Genomic DNA, 20,902 nt, shown 5'->3' with positions numbered 1-20,902 from the left:
ACCCCCCTGAAAGGCAGGGACTCACCAGGGGCGTGGGGCCCAGAAGATGCCCAGGGAGGACCCAGCGCGGGGCAGCGGGCACGTGCAGCAGTGGCCAGCAGGGCGTCATGCCGGGCCAAGGGCAAGTCCTGCTTACATCAGGCTTTGAGTGCCTTTTCCACCTTAGGATGAAGAGGACCTGGAAGAGCCCACATGTACACACACACACACACACACACACACACACACACACACACACACACAGATATATATATATATTGCAGTTCAATAACCCAGGGGCATCCTACCTCTAAGCTACACCCCAGCCCTTCTTTTACTTTTTATTTTGAAACAGGGTCTAAGATGCTGAGGGACTTGCTAAATTGCTCAGGCTGGTCGCCAGCCTGCGATCCTCCTGTCTCAGCCTCCCAAGTACTGGGATCGCAGGTGTGTGCCACCACGCCCGGCCAATCTGTTTGTGTTTGTTTGTTTGTTTGTTTGTTTGTTTTTAAGGCAGATCAAAAGACAAATACTGAATGATTCCACTGATCTGAAATCCTAGAGTAGTCAAATTCTTAGCGACCGGAGGTAGAATGGTGGGTGGCTTGGGCTAGGAGGGTCAGTGGGGCGCTAATGCTCCTGGCTGTAGAGTGGGGTTGGGTGATGGCCGTGGTCGCAAGACAGTGCATGCGTTGAATGGGACTGAGTTGTGTAGTTAAATCAGTAAAGTGAGCTGGGCGTGGTGGCGCACGCACTTGTCATCCCAGCATTCGGGAGTCTGAGACAGGAGGATCGCGGTTCGCGGACAGCCTCAGCTACTTAGTGAGGCCCTCTGCAACTCAGCGAGACCCTGTTTAAAAATAAAGAATAAAAAACGGGGCTGGGGGTGTAGCTCAGAGGTCGAATGCCCCTGGGTTCCATCCTCAGTATCACAAAGATAAAATAGTAAAGTGAGTGTTGTATGTTTGACGGCGGTGACTTAAAAACGCAGAACGGAGACAGGAGAGCGGCAGGTGAGGTGGGGCGTCCAGACTCACCTGCTGTGGCCAGGACGGCGCGGGCAGTGGGGTCGGCGCTCCGGGCTCCGCGGGGCCCGGGAGCCGCACAACATCGTCCACAGTGTGGTCCAGAGAAAACCCGGCCACGCTGAATCTGTCGCCCGCCCGGGGATCCCACGGCCAGCCCATAGGGAGTCGGGGAGTCGGGGAAGGAGCCGAGGGTCCTTAAGGAGACTGAAGGAGAGGACAGGTCCTCCGAGAGGAGAGGTGGAAGCTGGGCAGTCGCTGCCACACGGCTGGCTTTGCCGATGGAGATGGGGCCAGAAGCCAGGGGATAGGGGCCTCGGAGGCAGGCAGAGGCCGGGCGGCCTCCTCTAGAGACTCCAGAGAAGCCAGCCTTGCTGGGTTGAGCCTCTGAGCCCCAGGGCAGGCTCCGGCCTCCAGAACCGGAGACACGCCCTCGATTGGCTCACGCACTACACCTGGGCCAACTGGTCACCGCAGCTGTAGAAACTGACACAGATGCTCTGGGAGGCGCTGGCGGCGGCGGCCGTGTGTGTGGGGGAGGCCAGTGCCCTTAGTCTGAGAAGATGCAGGTTGGAGGGTTTAAGGGAGAAGTCTCCGTGACTTTGGCAAAATAACCCCAGAAAGGAAAGAGAACGGGGCAGAAGTCAACACCCACTGGGGGTAGGGGGCGGGGGTTGTCCTGCTGGGTTTTCCCTTAGGCTTAAAATATTTTGATAATTAAGAAGCTTCTAAAGTCTCAGTGTGCGGTGGCACACGCCTGCCACCGCAGTTTTGGGAGGCTGAGACAGGAGGATCGCAGGTTTGAGGCCGGCCTTGGCAACCTGGTGAGACCCTGTTTCAGAAAAGATTTAGGGAAAAAAAAAAAAAAAGGCTTGGAGTGTAGCTCAGTAGAATGCCCCTGAATTCAATCCCCAGAAATAAATAAATAAGCAAACAAATAAAAAGTAAAAATAAAAATAAATCTCAGTGTAGAAAACCTCTCACCAAATGGGAAATGTGGGCCTGGACAAGTGGAATCCCATTGGACATGTGGGAGGGGGCTGAGACCCCCACCCTCAAAGGTTTCCTCTCCATCTACAGGTGTCTCCTATGGACACCCCCCTCCCTGCAAGGCCTTTCAATGGAGCGGCCCCTCTCCCCACTGGACAAAATGGGACCTATAAACTTTTTCACTATTTAAATGTAATTCCTAGCCAGGCGTGGAGGCGAAAGCCTGTAATCCCAGGATTTGGCTGAGACAGGAGGATGGCAGAATCGAGGCCCACCTCAGCAGCTAAGCGGAGGCCCTCCGCAACTTAGTGAGGCCCTGTTGCAAAATAAAAAAAAATAAAATAGGGCTGGGGGGGGGTGCAGCTCAGAAGTAGCATGCCCCTAGGTGGATTCAATCCTAAGTGCCACAGTAAAAATTAACATATATATATATATATATATATATCCTAAACCACGTGTGACCTGAGCCAGGTATGAAGTACACTGCAGCCTGCGGAGGGAGACGGGCATAAGATCCTCTGAAGGTGTAATCTGCTGAGGACGGCGATTCCAAGGTTCGCTCTTGGGTCTTAGCCCTTCTCTGCAGCTGTGGTTTCTACTTTACTGGAAGAGGAAAATGTCAAGAATCCTCAACTTCAGACGCCTGAGACTGATCATTCCTTCTGCCTTTGTGGCCACCGCCCCTCCTGGGTGATGGAGGCATTCCTTAAATGTCCATTAGAGTTGAAAGAAAGAGCCCGTACCCCTCCCCTCCCACTTGTGGAGCGCCAGAATGGAATTTAACTTCCTGGCTCTTACAGGGGGGGGGGGGGGCAAGCTGGAATCCTAGACCTGGGGGGCTGAGGAGGAGCACAGGCCCCAGGCCAGCTTGGGCAAGCTAGCCCACCCTGTCTCAAAAGCAGTTAAAATAAGGCGGCTGGGGTGGTGCACGCCTGTGACCCCAGGACGTGGGAGGATGGCAGCCGGGCAACTTAGCCAGACCCTCAACAGCTTAGCAAGGCCCTGTTTTGGGGGATGGGGGAAGAGAGACAGACAGAGACAGACAGACAGACAGACAGACAGACAGACAGACAGACAGAGACAGACAGACAGACAGACAGACAGAGACAGACAGACAGACAGACAGACAGCCGTAGCTCAGAGGTAGAATGCCCCTGGGTTCAATCCCCAGGGCAGCAAAAATTGTAAACGGCTGGCGAGCGGTTCCCCTACAAGGAGACCATAATCGCAAACCCCTGGACGGGCTCCGTTGGAGGACCGAGTTGCTACGTTTTTATTACGTGGGTTTGGGTGAAGTACTATGCAATTAAGTTAGACGTCTGCAACGATGTTCCAAACTTCGCAAAGAGCCAAACGGCACGGAGGACGCGGGAGCGGAGGTCCGGAGAGCCGAGCGTCGGGACCTCCGCGGGCCCCAATGGCCGCCGGCGGCTCGGGCCTTCGACTCATCCGCGGTCTCGCTGCGCCACCTGGCGGCCGCCGCCCCGCCCAGCTGCAGCGGCTGCGAGCAACAGCGCCACCTGGCGGGCGCCGCCTGCGGGCTGGCCCGGGAGGGGTTCCTCTCGGAATCCAGGACTTGGGGCGCGCCCTGGGGGCCGCTGGGCCCTCATAGGGGTCCAGGAGGTGTTCGTGGGGTCTGAGCACCTGTCCATCCACCCTGTTGCCCTGCACTGCCCAGGGGTGGCCAACGCAGCGTGCCTGTCCAGGCGGGACTCTGGCTCAGGTGAGACTCTGATGATAAGAACTTGAATTTTCTGGTTTTATTAGTGGTAAAAGGGGGCTCCGAGGAGCAATCGAGGTTGCAGGAAGGCCCACCAGCAGGCTGGCTGCAAACCTCACACTGCCCAGCCTGTTCCCCACAGTGGTGTGGGACTGAGTCCATTCCCCTGGGAAGGGGCAGCTGTGAGCTGGTGAGATTCACCTGGCAGGTGCCCGTCAATACACCAGTAGGATCATCGGCCTTACCCTGACACCCAGGTGCTGTGTGTCCCTGGGCAAGGTGCTGACCTTCTCTGGGCCTCTGTTCCCCAGTGACAAGGGGGTGTGGACTTGCTCAGTGCCACTCAGCACCAGCATCCTGGGACTGGGGGCTAGAAATACAGAACTCAGGTTCCCAACAGGCCCACTGAGTCTGGAATCTGTAGGCAGGCCAGCAGTCTGCTTACCCAGCCGCTAAGTACCTCTGCCGCCCCAGATCGCACACAGGTGCCCAAAATAGTGCTCTACCAGCTTGGGAGAGCTCAGCTAGGGGGGTTCTTTTTCCTTCCTGGCACTTTTCTTCTTTTTCTTTTTCTTTTCTTTTTTTGCAGTACTGGGGATGGAACCCAGGGACATTCTACCTCCAAGTTACATCCCCAGCCCCTTTATTTACTTATTTATTTATTTATTTATTTATTTATTTATTTATTTATTGTGGTACTAGGGGTGGAACCCAGGGGCTTTTCTACCTCTGGGCTATACTCCCAGACCAATTTTTATACTTTATTTGGAAACAGGGTCTCACTGAGTTGCTGAAAGCCTCACTCAGTAGCTGAGGCTGGCTTTGTTTTTTGTTTGTTTGTTTGTTTGGGTTTTTGGTTTTTTTTTTTTGTTTTTTTTTTTTTTTTGGTGGTACTGGGGTTCCTGGAAGCCCTTCTACTTCCGGGCTACACTCCCAGACCTATTTTTTTATATTTTTTTATTTGGAAACAGGGTCTCTTAAGCCAGAGAGGCTGGCTCCGAACCTGCGCGATCCTCCTGTCTCTGCCTCCCAAGCGCGGGGATTACAAGCATGCGCCACCACGCCTGGCTCCCCGGCCCCATTTTTTATTCTTTATTTTGAAACAGGATCTCACCGAGTTGCAAAGGGCCTCACTAAATAGTTACGGCTGGCTGTGAACCACAGTCCTCCTGTCTCAGCCTCTCAAATGCTGGGATTACAAGCGTGCACCACCACGCCCGGCCCTATTTTTTATGTTTTATTTTGAAGCAGGGTCTCACTAGTTGCAGAGGGCCTCACTAAGTAGCTGAGGCTGGCTGCAAACCTACGACCCTGCTGTATCAGCCTCCCAAGTACTGGGATTACACGCAGCTGGGCCTTTTCACGTGGATCCTTTGATTATAAGAAGAAGGCTTGCTGTCCAGCAGCACAGTCTGCGGCCCCTCGATTCCCCGCCCCCTGGGGGGCGGCTACTCTAAGGAAGCAAAAGCCGGAGCCTGAACCAAAAGGCGGGTGGGCGAGTGGTGTGGGCTGCAGCCCCCTGATGGAACCCCCGGCTAAAGAGAGAAAATGAGAGCTCACGCTGCAAGAGAGAGAGGGACCTCAGGGGCACACTAAGCTGAGAAGTCAGATGCGCGGGGCCGCCAGCGCTGGCAGTGTCTTCTTTCACGGCAAATGGCCTGCAGGTGCAAGAGCACAGAAGCAGAAGCGGGAGGGGTTGGCGGTCATCTGGTGCTGGGGGCTTCCAGGAGAGGTCCCTGTGAATGGAGCTGAGGCTTCTTCTTGGGGTGATGAAAATAGTCTAGAACTAGACAGTATCACGGTTGCACAACTTGCTACTCAATGGTGGCACATTTTAGGTGTTTGTTTTTGTTTTGTTGGCAGTCCTGGGGATGGAACCCAGGGGCATCCTACCTCCGAGCTCCACCTCCAGCCCTATTTTTTTTTTTTTGTTAATTCTTTATCTTAAAACAAGGTCTCAGTAAGTTGCCGAGGGCTTCACTGCGTAGTTGAGGCTGGCCGCGAACAGGCGATCCTCCTGTCTCTGCCTCCCAAGACCTGGATGACAAGTGTGCGCCACCACACCTGGCTTTTAGGTATATTTTGCCACCATCAAAAAGAAGACACACAAGTCTTTGTTCAGAAGTGTACTCCCCACCGTCCCGAGGCTGCGATGCTGAGACCTTAAGGGAGTGTTTCCGACATTATCCATTATCCCTGAATCAACACAGGGAGACCGGCGCGGCTTTTGCCTCCCTTGGGAACTGGAGCTGGGTAAGCACAGACACATTTTCTGGGCAGCCCTTGTGACCACCCCGCGGCCTGGGCATATGGATCAAGCCATCTTGGAATAACTGCAAACTGTGCCCCCTCCCTTCCCCTCCCTGTGGGCACTGGGCAGCTTCCCGGCACAGGCCACCGCAAAACTGCAGTTATATAATGGGGCTCTGTCTCTACGGGACGGTTTGCACAAGTGGGGTAACTGGGCCCAGTTGGGGATGTTTTGTTACATAATGACTGATCATAATCCTGAGAAAAGGTGGAACTCTACAACCCCCCCTCCCCCCGCTGGGTGTTGGGACATTTCCCTAACACACGCAGTGCAACACAGCCCCAGAGATCCCCGCAGGGACGTTTCCCAGGTGTAAGCCGAGAGTGCACTCAGACGAATGGATCAAGAGTGGCATTGTTTGATGACGGATGAGATTCCCTTGGCAGAAAGGTAGTGGTGCCTCTTTATTCCGTGCCCAGGTGCGGGGCCTCGGGAGGGAAATTTCAGGGTGTCCCAGAGCTCTCCTGCGCCCTCTGCCCAGAAAACAACTGTGCGCACACCTGCCTGCGCAGAAACGCCCACCTGCGGTCCCCCGCGGCCAGACCCCGCTTTCGAGTTTTCAAAGTGACACAGACGGCACAGCATTTCTGACATTTGTGATGAGCACAAACACGGCATTTTTCTAAATGTTAATGGGTTTCCATGCCCTCTTGCTGCCGCCTGTGGCCGGCGCGCGCTGCGGAGGCCGAGCCGGGCGGCTGGAATTTTCCTCTTGCCCGGGAGCTCGCTGTCCCTCCTAGGGCGCCAGCCACGGAGTTTCAAGTTCAGAATGCACTTTTTGCAAATTGCTGAGGAAGCCCTCCTCTGCTTTACTCTCCAAATCAGCAAGTTTAAGGGAAATTATTCATCTCCCACTTTGGGAATTATTAGTTCTGGATGGAGACTCTTATTGTATAAGGTTTGCTGAAAATTTATGAGGCTCTCTGGAAACAGGGAGCGTATCGATTCCCAGCGAGTAAACATTTTAAGCAAATTGAACAGCAGCAGTAATAATAATAATGGCTACCATTTTTCAAGTGTCTTCTCTGCGCCAGACATTTCATCCCTAAGGTGACGACAGAGGAGAGATGTCATTACCCCAATGTTACAGAGGAGGAAACCGAGGCCCGCGCGGCGGCCACGTGCGGCTAGGTGCCACCCTGGTGGCAAAGGAGAACCCTAACGGGGTCCACAGACGGCAAGCCCAGGCCCCCTCTGGACTGCGAGTCAAGCCGACAGGACTGGGGGTCGAGAACCCGGTCCGTGTTGGCCAGCTCATCCGCGTGGCCGACAAGGCTCTTGGCGGGTGGGTGGGGGCCAGTGGTCGCAAGGTCGAGCAACAGGCAAGACGCACGGGGAGGCGCGGGGGCTGGTGCACAGTGACCGCAAGCTCTTAGTCAAAGTCTGTAATAGGGAGATTAGCCAGGGTCCGGTGTGAAGTCGAACCAGGGGACCATCACTCTCTCCAGAGGACTGAGAGCAGCCTGCGAATGGGTCATCTTTCTTTCTCACCTATTATTTTAGCATCACATGAACCAGTTGGGGGCACCTGAAGCGCCCCGAGGTGCCACCAGAGGGGCGCCCCCTCTCTCTGCTCTAGGATACCCCGACCATGCTTCCTGCAGGGGGCTGTCCTTGCCTTCGACGGGGCTGAAGGTGGTGGTGGCAAAAGCCCCGTGTGCACTGCAGCCTCGTGGTGGAAACTTTTCACCAAGAAAACAAAGTGCCGAGGACCAGGTAGAGCCTGAGGGCCCACAGACTGGGGCACACCGGAAGGACTCAGCGCCTGGGGTTAGCGACACCCAGGACGGGGCACCACGTCAGTCCCGGGTGAGATACTTAGATCACCCTCGAGAACGCCCATTTCACGCCCGCTGCGCTGACCTCCAGGCAGGAAGTGGCTTATATTTATACGATGGTTTGAGATGGAATTTTAGACAGGGAGATGACGCCTCACTTGGGAAAGAGGAGAGACAAGGGTTAGCAAGCTGGAGGCTCACTCTGAGTAGACTCTGGCGATGGCTGAGCGTCCTCACAGCCAAAGTGAGAGGAAATGCCCTGGCCGACTCGGCCACCCTGCTCGTCCGCTTACAGTGAGCCTGTGAGCTAGGGCTCCAGCAGGGGTGGGGAAACCAGAGCGCCAAGGACACACAGCTCAGAGGCAGGTCACCTGACCCTGGTGACCAGAGTTTGAGAGCCCAGGACCTCCCGTCCTCTCCTCTGTCTCACGAAGCCTGACCATTTCACCTCTGACTTCAGCAAGATGCCAGCCAGGCTCTCGGACAATGGCCAGGGCTTTCCTTCCTCCCTGGGGTCAAGAGGGGTGGTGACCCCTGCCCTCCTCCAGGAGACCCTCGGTTCAGCAGTTCACAGCAGAGCTGACCAGACCCCGTGGTCGGCGTCAACCCCACCGCCCCTGCACAGTCAGCCCTCTGTGTGCAAAGCTCCCGGGAGCTCCTCCCCAGGGAGTCCCCTCGGCCAAGCAGGACACAGCTGCTCCGCCTCAGTGGACCCTCTCGAGCGCCTGGGCCTGCAAGAATTCCAGGGTCCCACAAAAACGGTTAAGCTCCACCCTCCCCCAATTGTTTTTTTGTTTGGTTTGGTGTTTTTTTTTTTTTTTTTTTGCTCCCAAAGTATAAAACAAAAACAAAAACACTTCAAAATAAACATTTAATGAAATAACTACAAAATGTGACATAATACCAATCATGGCAACTCAAGACTTGTGTGGTTATGAGTGTCTTTTCTATAATATGAGATCTGGGCTTGCATCCAGCTATGTGTGTGTGTGTGTGTGTGTGTGTGTGTGTGTGTGTGTGTGTATGTGTGTGTGCTCGCGCACGCGTGAGTGTATTGTTGGGGATGGAACTCAGGGTTTTGCACACGGTATACAAGTGCCCTATCCCCCTGCTACAATCCTAAAAACTGTTTGGATTGTCGAAGCGACCCAGAACCAGAGAGTTCAAATGACCCTGTTATGGGTTGAACAAAAGTCACCACAGCGTGAGAGAGAAAGAGAGAGAGAGAGACAGACAGACAGACAGAATTGCCCAGGGCCTAGGCAAGTGTCTACTTGAGTCGGAACATGTGAAGTTAGGGCACTGGTCCCCAAAATGGTGGGTGCAGGTACCGGCTGCTGGCTCTCCTGGCTCCAGGACTGCTGAGCGCAGCTCCTGGAAGACACGTGGCCTGGAGCAGTGCCACCCGTGCGGCTAAAAGGGCTCCCACATCTCCCCCTCCGCGCAGCTCATTAGCTAAGTGAACTGGCCCTCTGGATCGGGGTCACTTAATATCTGCCTATTGACTTTGCACAGTGTCTGCCAGAAACAAGAACTCAGTTTTGACATCGTTGATGTTAAGCTATTTTTCCCCCCTGACTATTATTTGTCAAACAGATTGCTGAGCTGAGCATGGCCACGTGGACCGGGTATAAGACCACGTCGTCCACACAAGCTTGCTTTGCCGAGACAGCAGGAAACGCAATCCATTAATTTAAAAGCCAGATCCGGCTTCTGAGATGTAAGTTGGGAAGTGTGACAGCTAGCACATGGTGCCACGACCCACAGCTTTGAAAAACAGGGCCTGGGCAAGAGACCTTTGCCCCACATTTGGATTCTGGAAGTTGTGCTAACAGACAGGGCTTCCGAGAAGCATGGAGGCCGGTGGTGAGGTGGCGGGGAGGGCCCTGCCCGTCATCTGCAAGGCCTCAGCGCGGGCTGTCCTGCTGAGACTGGCTGTTTGATAGCAAGGGGCCGTCCCTGGGGTACACCTCAAGCCTCCCTATTACCTCAAGGTAAGAATCTAATGGTAAGAAACCTTACCAATTTCTTCAAAAAATGCAAGCCAACATTTAAAAAATCAGGAGGAATCCTATCAAAAAGCCAGGCTTCCGCTCTGAAAAGCTCTGGGAAGATCTAGCTGCCTTTTGAAGCCAGAGCTGGGGCCCAGCACCGTTGTCTCCCGCCACCCCTTGCTGGCCTGACCTGGGGTACTCAGGGGTGCTGCAGCCCGGCCTAAGACAAGGGAAAGTCAATGTCGGAGGCCTGGAACTGACACTCAGGGAGCCCTGTCCACAGGTACGAAGGCTGATAGGACCCTAGCAAGCTGGGGAGGGGCTGCTGGGGACCTACGGGCGTCAGGTGCTCCTACACAACTTCCTCTACACCTAACACCAGCACGTCACCTCACCAGGAAGGAGGCGCCCGGGCATCTCTTTTGGCGAACATGTTTGGGGAACCCAACCCTCAAACCCAGCTTGGCTTCTGCACCCCTGACTCAGAGCAGCAGACCCCTCAAGGAAGGCTCGGCAAAACTTCCGGAACATCACTAGCCATGCCTCGAGTCACAGCCCACGCCAAGCACCACCTCCCGATGCCTGCTGGGACTTGTTTTGTACAATAACAATAGCGCTATTATCGTTCTTGTTATTACGCCTATTATGCCGGCGCATTAGATGGTCTGTAGAAGGGAGAGAAGGTAATTGGTTCCCATCACCCCAACCAGTGTGATTGGATGCATTGTACAAAGAGCTTAAAATTAAAAGCTGGCATGGGTGCCCGTTAGGTCTGAAATGGATTAGTCTTCGACACCCTCCCAAAGCTATTTGCAAGCAGGACAGCGGATGCCCAGTCTGGATCCGATCGGTCTTCTCGCCTGTCCCCACACCGATGTACGGCGGGGGATACTGCAGGTTGAGCTCTGGAAAGTCACCTGGGTGCTTTGAGAGCTAACTGATGGTCATTCTCTTCCTCCTCACCATGGAGGTTGCCCTCTTAAAGGCCTCTTTGGTGATAGCGGCTTTGAGATCCCTCACGCCGGACTTGGTGAGCCAGTGGAGGAGGAACATGTGACGTTCGCTCTGCTTGCGGTTCAGCCGGCGGGCCACGGTGATGGGCGTCTCCCCTTTGGCGTCCTTGTCGTGGATGGAGGCGCCGTGCTCCATGAGGAGGTTTATACAGTCCAGCCGGCCCATGGCCGCGGCCACATGCAGCGGCGTCCTGCCCAGGGGTGATCTGCCCGTGCAGCTGGTTCCTACAAACAACAATGCCGACTGGGGAAGTGCTTTCCCAGCCAGGGACGCGGGTTAAGGATGCAGGAGGGGCCCGGGGAATGGAGGGGATGCTCTGCAGAATTAGCCATTTAATTGCCCCCTGGCATAGCTGCCCAGGTTGACAATCATTATCCCATCGCTGGCACCCCACCACCCACAGGGCACATGCCAGGTCTTTGCTGTTCTCTACCTTACCCCACCTGCCCCTTATGATGCAACACCAGCCTCCTAAGCGCTTCCTCCTTCATTCTGTGGAGGGTCCAATTATACCTATCTTCTACCTTTACACTAAATAGACCCTACTCTGCATCCCGCCCCAGGCCCTCCGCATGTAAAATCTTTCCCCATGACACCTCCGTTATGAAACTCAAAAGACATCCAACATCCTCAGAATGTCCTGTCTGCAACTGACCATGACATCCATCATTCGCAATAATTTGCCGGCTTTCCCTCTTGAGTTGGACACAGGTTGGGAACACACTTGCTCTGAGCGCCGCAGTGGCCGTTTTCATCCCCAGCACGTAGCTCCGGGCTGGAGAAGACAGGCGCCAGAGAGTGACAGACGGAGGACAGTCTGAATCATGGCCGAAGCCTCAGCACACTGAATCCCTCACTCCCCCTGCAGACGGATGGGCCCGTGACAGGTGTCCAATGCCGACTTGTTGAATTGAATCAAATTCCGGGTAACACATACCATGACACAGAAAATAATGCAATTCAATTAAATTCAACTGACAATTCGGCAGCCAGCTTCTGATGAGTGATGGCTGGTCTGCGAGGGAAAGTTTTAAATGGGCTCTGGGAACCGTGTGTCCCTCCCTGCGGCGTCTGCTGGGGATAGAAAACTTTGCAAAGCCGCCTATCATTTTTTAACCGGTGCCTTCAAATACATCATGGTTCCATCAGAGGGAAAATGACTTTTTATGAGCTTAAAGGATTGCTGGGCTTTGGAAAGCCCATATTTCATTTTCAACATGATATGCGTGGAGAGGCGGTAGAGGGAGGTGGAGGACACAGTGGCATAATCCTGGGCCAGCCGAGGTTCCTGTGCCCGGCGCGGCCCAGCCACCCCACCCAGGAAAGCCGAGCTGTTCTCTGCCATGCTTGGGGAAGTGGAGACCATAGCAAAGATAGAACCTCAGGATGCTGGGAAGGTGGGCGGGCAGGAAGGAAGAGCTCTAACAGAGACACCATTCCAGGAGACCTCAGAAAAGCCTCTCCCGGGCCCCGAGCTGCCGGCCAAACCCCTCCCCACTCCTTTTTCCTTTTTCCAGTGGCCTGGGCCGTCTGCGGTGATGGCCGATCTGCAGGGTGCTGGAGGCGGCTTCGGTTGGGACTGGGACAGCATTAGGCTGTTCGGTCAGAAGTAAGAAGCCGGGACTCCCTGCAACTCGCTGTTTGGGCATCTTGTGATTTCTGTCTCACTACCACAGAGAGAATTTTCTAGAGCCCTGGCTTAGAGAAGGGCCCAGCCCCTGACTGGCAGGTCCTAAGAGACACACCAGTCACCCACCCGTAGGAGGCCAACAGGGACCGAGCTTGGGGGTGACAGCCGAGAGCCCAAGGAGACAAGATGCGCCCTCCTCTCCGAGTCTCCTCCCAACTATGCTCTCTGCCAGAATTACCTTTTTCTAGAAGGTACTTCACGGCTTCGTGGTGGCCTCTGTGGGAGCAGACGTACAGCGCCACGAACGCCCTCTCAGATATCCAGCGCCTCAGCCTCTCCCCCTCAAAGTGCATAGAGTGTGCCGTTCGGTAAAAGGAGTCTTCGGTGACCCCAAGGCAGGCCAGCTGGGGAGGGAAACGGAGCAGGGGTCACTCTCGAAGGCCCAGCTCCATGGCAGGAAGCTGGGGGGCCATGCTTGGGGGCAGGACTGCTCTACCCCACAGCCAGGTGACAGAGGACAGGGCAGGTCCTATGGGGGAGCAGGGAGGGGCCAGGAAAAGATGGCGGAGACAACGCCCAATGCTCCCTACATGTCTGGAAATATGGAGCGGCCATCAGTCAAGCGGGGAAGGCAGGAAGGTCTTCCCGTCTGTGTTTGAAGAGAGACAACAGCCGTGTTGGTCCAGAGGAAGGTGACAACATGGCCTTTCCAGAGGGGAGCCTGAGAGGGTGGCAGAGTCTTTTTGGAGGCTTGATGGAGTCTGGTCTTCTCATCTACTTTGGGGGCCGCTGTCTTTGGGAACTTTTGGAACATTCTGGACTCAGCTTCAGAAAAGTAGCCCCGTCACCGAAGCAGATTGAGTGTCTGAGCTCGGGAGAAAGTCCACGGGATCCCGCAGGGAGGACCCGTGCCCCGCAAGTCAGGGGCAGGTGTGGGGAGAGGGAGGAGCAGAAGGTGGTGAGCGTGGGACAGTGGGGCTGCAGTTCTGGCCCAGGATCTCAGACAACAGGGGAGATAACCCCATATCCAGGGCAAGAGCCAGAAAGCTGAGGCATGTCCTGACCTCATGTGTCAGAGGGCTAAAATAGCAGGGAAGGGCCAGGACAATGGGTATGCGTGGTGGCTGGGATGTGACCCTCCCTTCCTGCCCAGGCCTGGCACATGCCAGTGGAGGAGTGATTGTCAGGTCCTGACTCTGCCCTTCCGAGCCACCCACTCTCCCTGTGCCAAATCCCAGCATCCATCTGCGCCCAGCCTTCCCTGGCTCCCTCCCCCAAACCTTTCCTAGGAAGTTGTTCAAGCTTGAACCCAGAATGTCATCTACAGAAAGAGCCAGTGCACACACTGGGCCCCAAGTCAGTGACTCATCTTCCAGGTTGGGTAAACATCCTATCCCGGTCTCTGTCCTCCTTCCGCTCCTGGCCCAGCCCCAGCTGAGGGCCCAGCAGGAGGCCTGGCAGAAGGGAGTCCCCCTCCCTGTACCCAGCACCGCACACCAGTTGATTCGTATAATACCCATTGTCAAAGAAGTGTAAACACACCTTATTGGGATCCCCTTCCACTGAGGCCAAAACCAGTTCTGTCCAGCCATCGTAATGCCAGATACATAAAGAAATAAGGCCCCCAGGGATAACATCATGGAACTTCAGAGTGGTGTCGTCCATTAAAATTCCTAAAGGGAAACAATTTTTCTTTTGTAAAAAAAAAATGGATATTAAAGAAAATCTATTACATTGGTTAAGAGATTATCTGACCTTGGCTATCACCAAGATAATTTTAGAGCCTTAAACAACAACAACAAAAATCTCATTTGATGATTCCGCGTTAAGTCTGCTGCCGTTAATGCCTTTTAGAAAATTAATTTGGCTCAGCTCGGAGCAAAGCTGGACCGAGAAACAACGACAACGATTTATAAAATTCTGTAATTATAGCGCGTCCTGTTGCGAAAGAATACACGAGTCAGGAAAGTCATTTTATGAGGCCAGCTCTACAATTAAACTACTTAAATTCGAAGGAACCCTATGTTATAGTGCAGTGCACTTACCCAAGCTCTCGACGGTCACCTAAAATACCAGTGTTATCATTAGCTGGCTATATCCACACCCGAGGAGAATGGCAGAGACAGGATATGTGAATGACAGAGGACGTGAAGAAAAGTGTGACCAGGCTCAGGTCGCCTTTTTAAACACACACACACACACACACACACACACACGTTCTCGAGAACAGTCTAGCCAGGCGTGGTGGTGCACTCCTGTAATGCCAGTACTTGAGAGGCAGGAGGATTGTAGTTTGGAGGACAGCCTCAGCAATACAGTGAGACTGTCACAACCTGGCGAAACCTTGTTTCAAAACAAACAAAAAAAAAATTGCATGTCTTTAATCCCAGGCCTCAGGAGACTGAGTTAGGAGGATCCCAGATTTAAGGACAGCCTCAGCAATGCAGTGAGACTGTCGGGAACCTAGCGAGACCCTGTTTCCAAACAAAATATAAAAAGGGCCGGGGGTGTAGCTTGTAGAAATCTCCTGGGTTCGATCTCCAGCAAAACACACACACACACACACACACACACACACACACACACACACTCACACACCCTCAGGAGAACATACTCTGTTCATAAGCAATAGCAAACACTAAGTCTCTGTCTGCCCAGGCTGAATGATCCTGTCATATATTCCTCGGGAGATAGAATTCACTGGCCTGTGTGCTCAGTACTTTACTTAGTGAGTACTCTGTGCCGGCAGCAAGTTCTGCGATCCTCTCGGACACCCTCCCAGGGAGGTGGCGCTCTGTATGCCCAGGAGCGGAGAAGTTCCCACGTTCTCTGACTCTGTGGGCACCATGTTGTCCCTGCAGCCTCGGGAGGGTGGAGGTAACACCCAGGACTGACGGGCAGATCTGTTCATTAGGGCTCTGTTTGTGGTTGAAAGAAGGTGTGAGATAGAGTTTGGTCGGCAGTTCAGGGGCTCAGGAGGGGCTTTTCCGAGGGCTCCTGGCACCGTCCTTCTAGAACTTTCTGGCTTTTGTCCTGGATATGGGGTCATCCCCCCCACCCCCGTTGTCTGAAGGCAGGGTAGTCAGAAGTTAGTCCAAGCCAACTTAACTGCTGACAACTTTGAAAACATGGAGGAAAACGGCTTCCCTGAGCACCCCGCATCTCCTTGCGGCTCCCACTAACCACACTTTTTGTTTTTTCTTTTTTTCCCTACAGACAGGCAGCTTCTGCCTGGGCTCAGGCAGATACTAATTATCACCCGCTAAATAAACGATCAGTGCTGATACCAGACATAGGAGGGCGACCCTCGTCCATGAATTTCCTCGACCCTTTAGCTTTGAGCCGCCCAAGGTTCCCAAACACATGATCTCATCTGATCCTCTCCCCACCCCTGCAGCCTGTGAGGTGGGCAGAAGCCACTTATTTATGGCCGGCAGCCCAAATTTCTCCTGACCGCAAAATAGTACCTTGTCTCCTGCTCGCACGCCACCCGCAAAGGAGGCCCGCGCGGCAGAGCTAGGTCACGCTCGCGGCGGGGACGGAGTGATATAGCACGGTGACATCAGTTTTAAGTCACCGCATCTCCCCCTTCCTTCTTAGCTTCCTTGAATTTATTGCTTTTCCCAGCTCATCAGCTAAAATAAATGAACAAAAAGGGGTCCGGACATTTGTAGTTGGGGCTACATAATTTCCAAATTACTTGTTGAAGGACTCTTAATCAGCCCTTCAGTGACCCACCTTTGTTCTTAATGTGTTACACACAGACGGGGCTCAGGACGGGCTTCTTGCTAAATAAGGCCTCCGAGATGCCCAAGAGCATCTTTTGAATACTAAAGTAAGTGAGGTTGGGGAGCAAATACGTAGCCTATTTTGAAGCGTGCGGGAGAGGAAGTTCTGGCCTGCCCTGCCCATTTGGACTTTCCTGAGTCATTTCTGTCCACGGGGGAAAAGCACTGAGAGGTCCAGACCTAACGGGGCTCTGCGTTACGGATTAGAAAACCGAGCCCCAGGCGGGCGGCGTCTGGGAGCCCCGAGCTCCTAGAGGCCGGCCACTTTCAGATCTGTCTGTCTGCTTCGCGTCCGGCCCCCTGCAGTAAGGCTGCGGTCTCTGCAGTATGGCTGTTCACATGATCTCTGTGCAGCTACCAGGGTTTTTTGTGGGTTTTTTTTTTTTTTAAACCTTCGTTTTCTTGAAGTGTTTTGTCTTGATTTCAACTGGGTGGGGCGGTGATGGATTCCCAGGGCTTTGATCCTGGTCTCATATCCTAATATTGAAGTAATATTGTAGTCAATCGGGATAGTGAGAGCCATGTCCTCAGGTAGAGGAAGATGGGCCAGGGTTCTTGGTCTACTGGGGACCTCCCACAGGAGGTTTCTCTGGATGGGGGGTCTGGGGGTCCTGGCAGGCACAGTCAGCTCCGGGTACCAGATTCCGATACCGGCTGGGCTGGCTTTGAGCTCCTGGGCAAGGATACCACTTGGAATTCAGGGTTCTGATACAGGCTGGGTTACTGCCAATACTGGGGGTTCAAATGAAGAAAGGTTTGGCTTGGAGCTTTAGGGTCCCAATCAGGGTAGAATTGACTCTGGGTTTGGGTTTAGAGGTCCTGGTTTGGGAAGGGTCTTTTCTGGGATTTAGGGTTTTCATATGGCCAGGTCTTGTTTGGGGATTTGGAGCTCTCAACCTTGAATACTGAGGCAACTGGGGCTTAGGAATCAGGCAGGTCGGCTCTGAGATCTGGGGTCCTGAAGGTGATAGGGTCTGCCCCAAGATTTAGGGGTCCTGACAACAGGCTGAATTTGGTCTAGAATTGGAGGTTTGGGAGTGGATAGGTTGAACTAAAGAATTGGGGTTTTGAATATAAGCAAAGTTTGCTTCTGAGTTTTGGGGGTCCTCAAAGAGGCAAGGGCTGCTTCAAACCTTGACTTCCCCACACAGGCATGGTTGACTAGACCCTTGGGAGCTGGTGTAGACACAGCTTTCCTGGAGATGGGGGTTCAGACTGGGGTAGATTTGACTGGAGTTTTGGGGTCCTGTTGTGGGGAGTTTATCTCATTCTCAGGCCCTTATGAAGACCCCTTTGCTTGGATTGCAATTCTGTCATGGTCCTGGTGAGCGTGGGGCTGGCTTTGAGACGAGGGCAGAATCAGCTTTGATTTGGGGGCTCAAATACAGACGGGATCCATTTTGGGGACTCTGACATCCTCACGGAGACAGAAGTGGGGTGATGGACTGGGGTTCGGATGCACACCTGCTTGGCCGGAGAGGGGGAAGAGGCTTGGAATCGGGCCCACCTGCTCTGGAATTTAGGGTCATGGTGAACTTAAGAGTGTACCCTGGCATTAGAGTATATGGGGTCCATGGGACCCCAAGGAGGGCAGGGTTTGCTCTGGGGCTTAGCACCCTTGGTGGGCATGCTTGTTGAAGGATTTGGGTTCTGAGATGGTGATGATTAACCTGGAGTGTTGGGGTGCAATGTTGGGCAGGTATGTTTGGGTTTGGGGGTTCTGAGATGGGCAAAGTTGGTTTTATTTTTGGCATATATATGCAGAATGATTCGCTATTCTGAGTTGGGGATGGTTGCCTGGAGATTTGGGGTTTTATTTGGTTAAGTCTGTTCTGGGTTTTAGATGGGCAGGGTCTGAGAGTCCTGAATGGAGAATCTGATGGAAAGATAGGTTCTGGGGCTGAGGGTTAGCCTGGATATTTGGGGCTCAGTTGAGGGCAGGTTTGCTCTGGGTTTGGGGGTCCTGAGGTGGTTCCGGCTTATTCCGGCTTTGGTATGCTTGTGGGGGCATGGCTGCTAGAAGGTCCCGGGTTCTGAGGTAGTAGAGGTTAGCCTGGACATTGGGGTTCAGTCTTGGGCAGGTATGTGGGGTCCTGAGATCAGCAAGGTTTGTCTCAGGGTTTGGAATCTTTACGAGGACAGGGAGGGCCGGAGGACTTGGGGTTCTGAGGGTAACAAGTCCAGCGCCAGGACCTGGCTGGCTTTGCATTTGGGATTCTGAGCTGCTCCGGGCTCGAGGTCCTCCTGGGAAAGTTTTGTTTGGCTTTACTTTGCTTTTCAAGTCTACGGTCTAGTGTGGATGTGGCTGGATTTGGACTCGGGGTTCCTTAGAGATCAGGGGGACTCGGGGTCTGGGCTCCCCGGGTCCTTGACCTGCAGGACAAGGCTGGCCTTGAGCTTTAGGGTCCAGCAGGAGCCCAGTGTCCCCGGGATGGTGGGGGCCGTCCCTGGTGCCTCCTCCCCCTGGGGTCTCAGGGCAGCTGGGCCACCTCTAACATGGGGGTCCTTCCACAGGACCTTCCGGGGGCCCGCGGACCCCGTCCCGGGAGGGGTCGGGGGCCACCTTGGTCCAGGAACTGGAGCCGCTGCAGGTTGGCAGGGATGCCGAGCAGCAGGTCCAGGTGGCCCTTGAGCTCCAGCACCGTCATGTCACTGCGGCAGTTGGGCACGCGGAACAGCTCCCCGGTCTCCTCCAGCCGCACCCGCAGCGCGAAGGCGTCGGGCACCAGGTCGAGCGCGGCGGCCTGCGGGTCGGCGGGCGGCGGCCCCGCGAGGGCGCGGGCGGGGGGCGGCCCCCAGCGGCCCGGCCCGGGGTCCCTGCGGGGCCTGCGCGCCGCGCCCCCGCCCTCCGCCCGCCGCCTGGCCCGCGCCATCCCGCCCGCCAGCGCCCCGCGACTGTGACGCCCGCGGCCGGGCCGGGGGTGATGGAGGGGCCCCCGCCCCGCCCGCCCGCAGCCCGCGGCCCTTCCTTCCTCCCGTCGGCTAAAAGCGCGGTCTCGGTTTAATTCAGGGCCCACCACCTGGGGGAGGTATGCGCCCGCCAGTCTGCAGACGGTGGTGACCCGCAGTCTCTGGCCATGCTTAGAAGTGTGTCCAGCGTGCGTGAAAACGGGACCCAGAAATAAACACTCCATCCCCAGATCCGGGCCGGTCTGCCTGGGGGGCTGGGCCACCCCAGGGTGGGGAGGCAGGCGAGAGAACTGGCGATGCTGCACCCACCTCGGCAACTTTGGGGGCCAGGGGCCGCTGGGCATGACACGGGCCAGGGGGTCCCCTGGGTGGGCGCTTCCTTCCCGGGAGCGCCTGCTCTGCGAGGAACCTGGTGCTCCGGTCCTCCCGGCCTCCGGGCCACCAGGACTACCTGGGGGCTCAGACCTGAAAGGTCCCTGGGAGCAATTAATCTACGCACCCGGAGTTAACTGAAGGCAGGAGCAGCCCAGGAAGGGCAGGCAGGCCACCCACCACCCTGGAAAGCCTCAGTTGTCATAAAAAAGAAAAAAAAAATGTAGTGGGGCGTGGTGCCGCAGGCTTGTAATCCCAGCATTCGGGAGGCTGAGACAGGAGGATCGCAATTTGTGGCCAGGCTCAGCTACTACTTAGTGAGACCCTGTTTCAAAAATAAAAGCATGAAAAATAGGGCTGGGGGTGTAGATCGGAGGTAGAATGTCCCTGGGTCCTATTTTCAGTACCGCAAAAAAAAAAAAAAAAAAAAGAAGAAGAAGAAGAAGAAAAATGTAAGCTGGAAGATAATTTTGTGGAGACTTAACAGCCATAAAAGAAATCTTTGCATTGGGAAGTGTCTGTACTAAATTATAGACGATTTTAACATCCGGACTGAAATGGTAAAGGTTAGATAATTTGCCAGAGCCGAGTCTTCACGATCACGTTGTGATTCAGCGCGCAAATTATACACCTCACGACACAAACTGAAGTCCATTTTTTTTCTTTAATGGAATATTAAGCTCTGCATAGAACAGACAGTTTCTGCTGAGTAAGTGTACAGCTGCCAGACCAACAGATTTTAACATGACAATCTCACATCTAGGCAATAAAAAATTAAAAACTGCTTTATTATCAAAGTAAAGGAGTATCAGCATCTATTTACTCTTTAAGACAAGTATTAAACACAAGATGGACTTAAAAAAAATAATATGCACCTCTAATTTTAATCTACTTGGTCTGCCAAAGTGGCGTACAATGTTATCTAGCTTGCATTATGAATGGTATAGATTCCCTCCTTTCTTTTCATAGAACCAGTTCAGTGGAATTGGGGGGCTGGGGAGGGGACATCCTGAATACCAGGAAATTCAATATATAGCTTCAGAAATTTTTTTTTTAAAGGCATACAAGATCAAAGAGGAAAACAAAAATAGTTCCTGTGCTCCTTGCAGCTGGCCCTGAGCCCCCGGGCTTCTCCTCTCGGGCCTTTGAAAAGGTCAACAGAGAAAGGAGAAGGTGCACAATTTAACCGAATGTTTACAGACCGTCCAGTTATTAATAGTGAAAATACTATTTACATCCTAAAGCATTTTTCTCTGAGTCTAAATTTTAAAAGCAGGACACGTAAGTCAATTTGAAGAGTACCAAATTTTGTCCTCAGAATCACTGGTATTTCTCGGTAAGTTCTGATCAGGACCGTGATTTCCTATTTCTTAAGATTCTAAAGCATCAGA

General features: G+C 53.9%; 1 protein-coding gene across 1 annotated transcript; it reads right to left on the bottom strand.

Moving 5' to 3' along the window:
* Nucleotides 1–1,453: 1,453 nt before the first annotated feature.
* Nucleotides 1,454–18,961, bottom strand: ANKRD60 (ankyrin repeat domain 60; the record flags this gene model as incomplete). The annotated part of the gene is made up of 7 exons (XM_080716482.1): nucleotides 18,793–18,961; nucleotides 13,984–14,114; nucleotides 12,680–12,845; nucleotides 10,761–11,035; nucleotides 7,189–7,302; nucleotides 3,350–3,582; nucleotides 1,454–1,559 (listed from the first exon to the last, which is right to left on the bottom strand). The coding sequence occupies exons 1-7, from the start codon at nucleotides 18,875–18,877 to the stop codon at nucleotides 1,454–1,456; spliced, it is 1,110 nt and encodes a 369-aa protein (XP_080572608.1). The 5' UTR covers nucleotides 18,878–18,961.
* Nucleotides 18,962–20,902: the final 1,941 nt, after the last annotated feature.

This window comes from Muscardinus avellanarius (assembly GCF_963383645.1).
Source record: "Muscardinus avellanarius genome assembly, chromosome: 19".
Classification (NCBI taxonomy): Eukaryota; Metazoa; Chordata; class Mammalia; order Rodentia; family Gliridae; genus Muscardinus; species Muscardinus avellanarius.
This window is presented reverse-complemented; position numbering and strand designations above follow the sequence as displayed.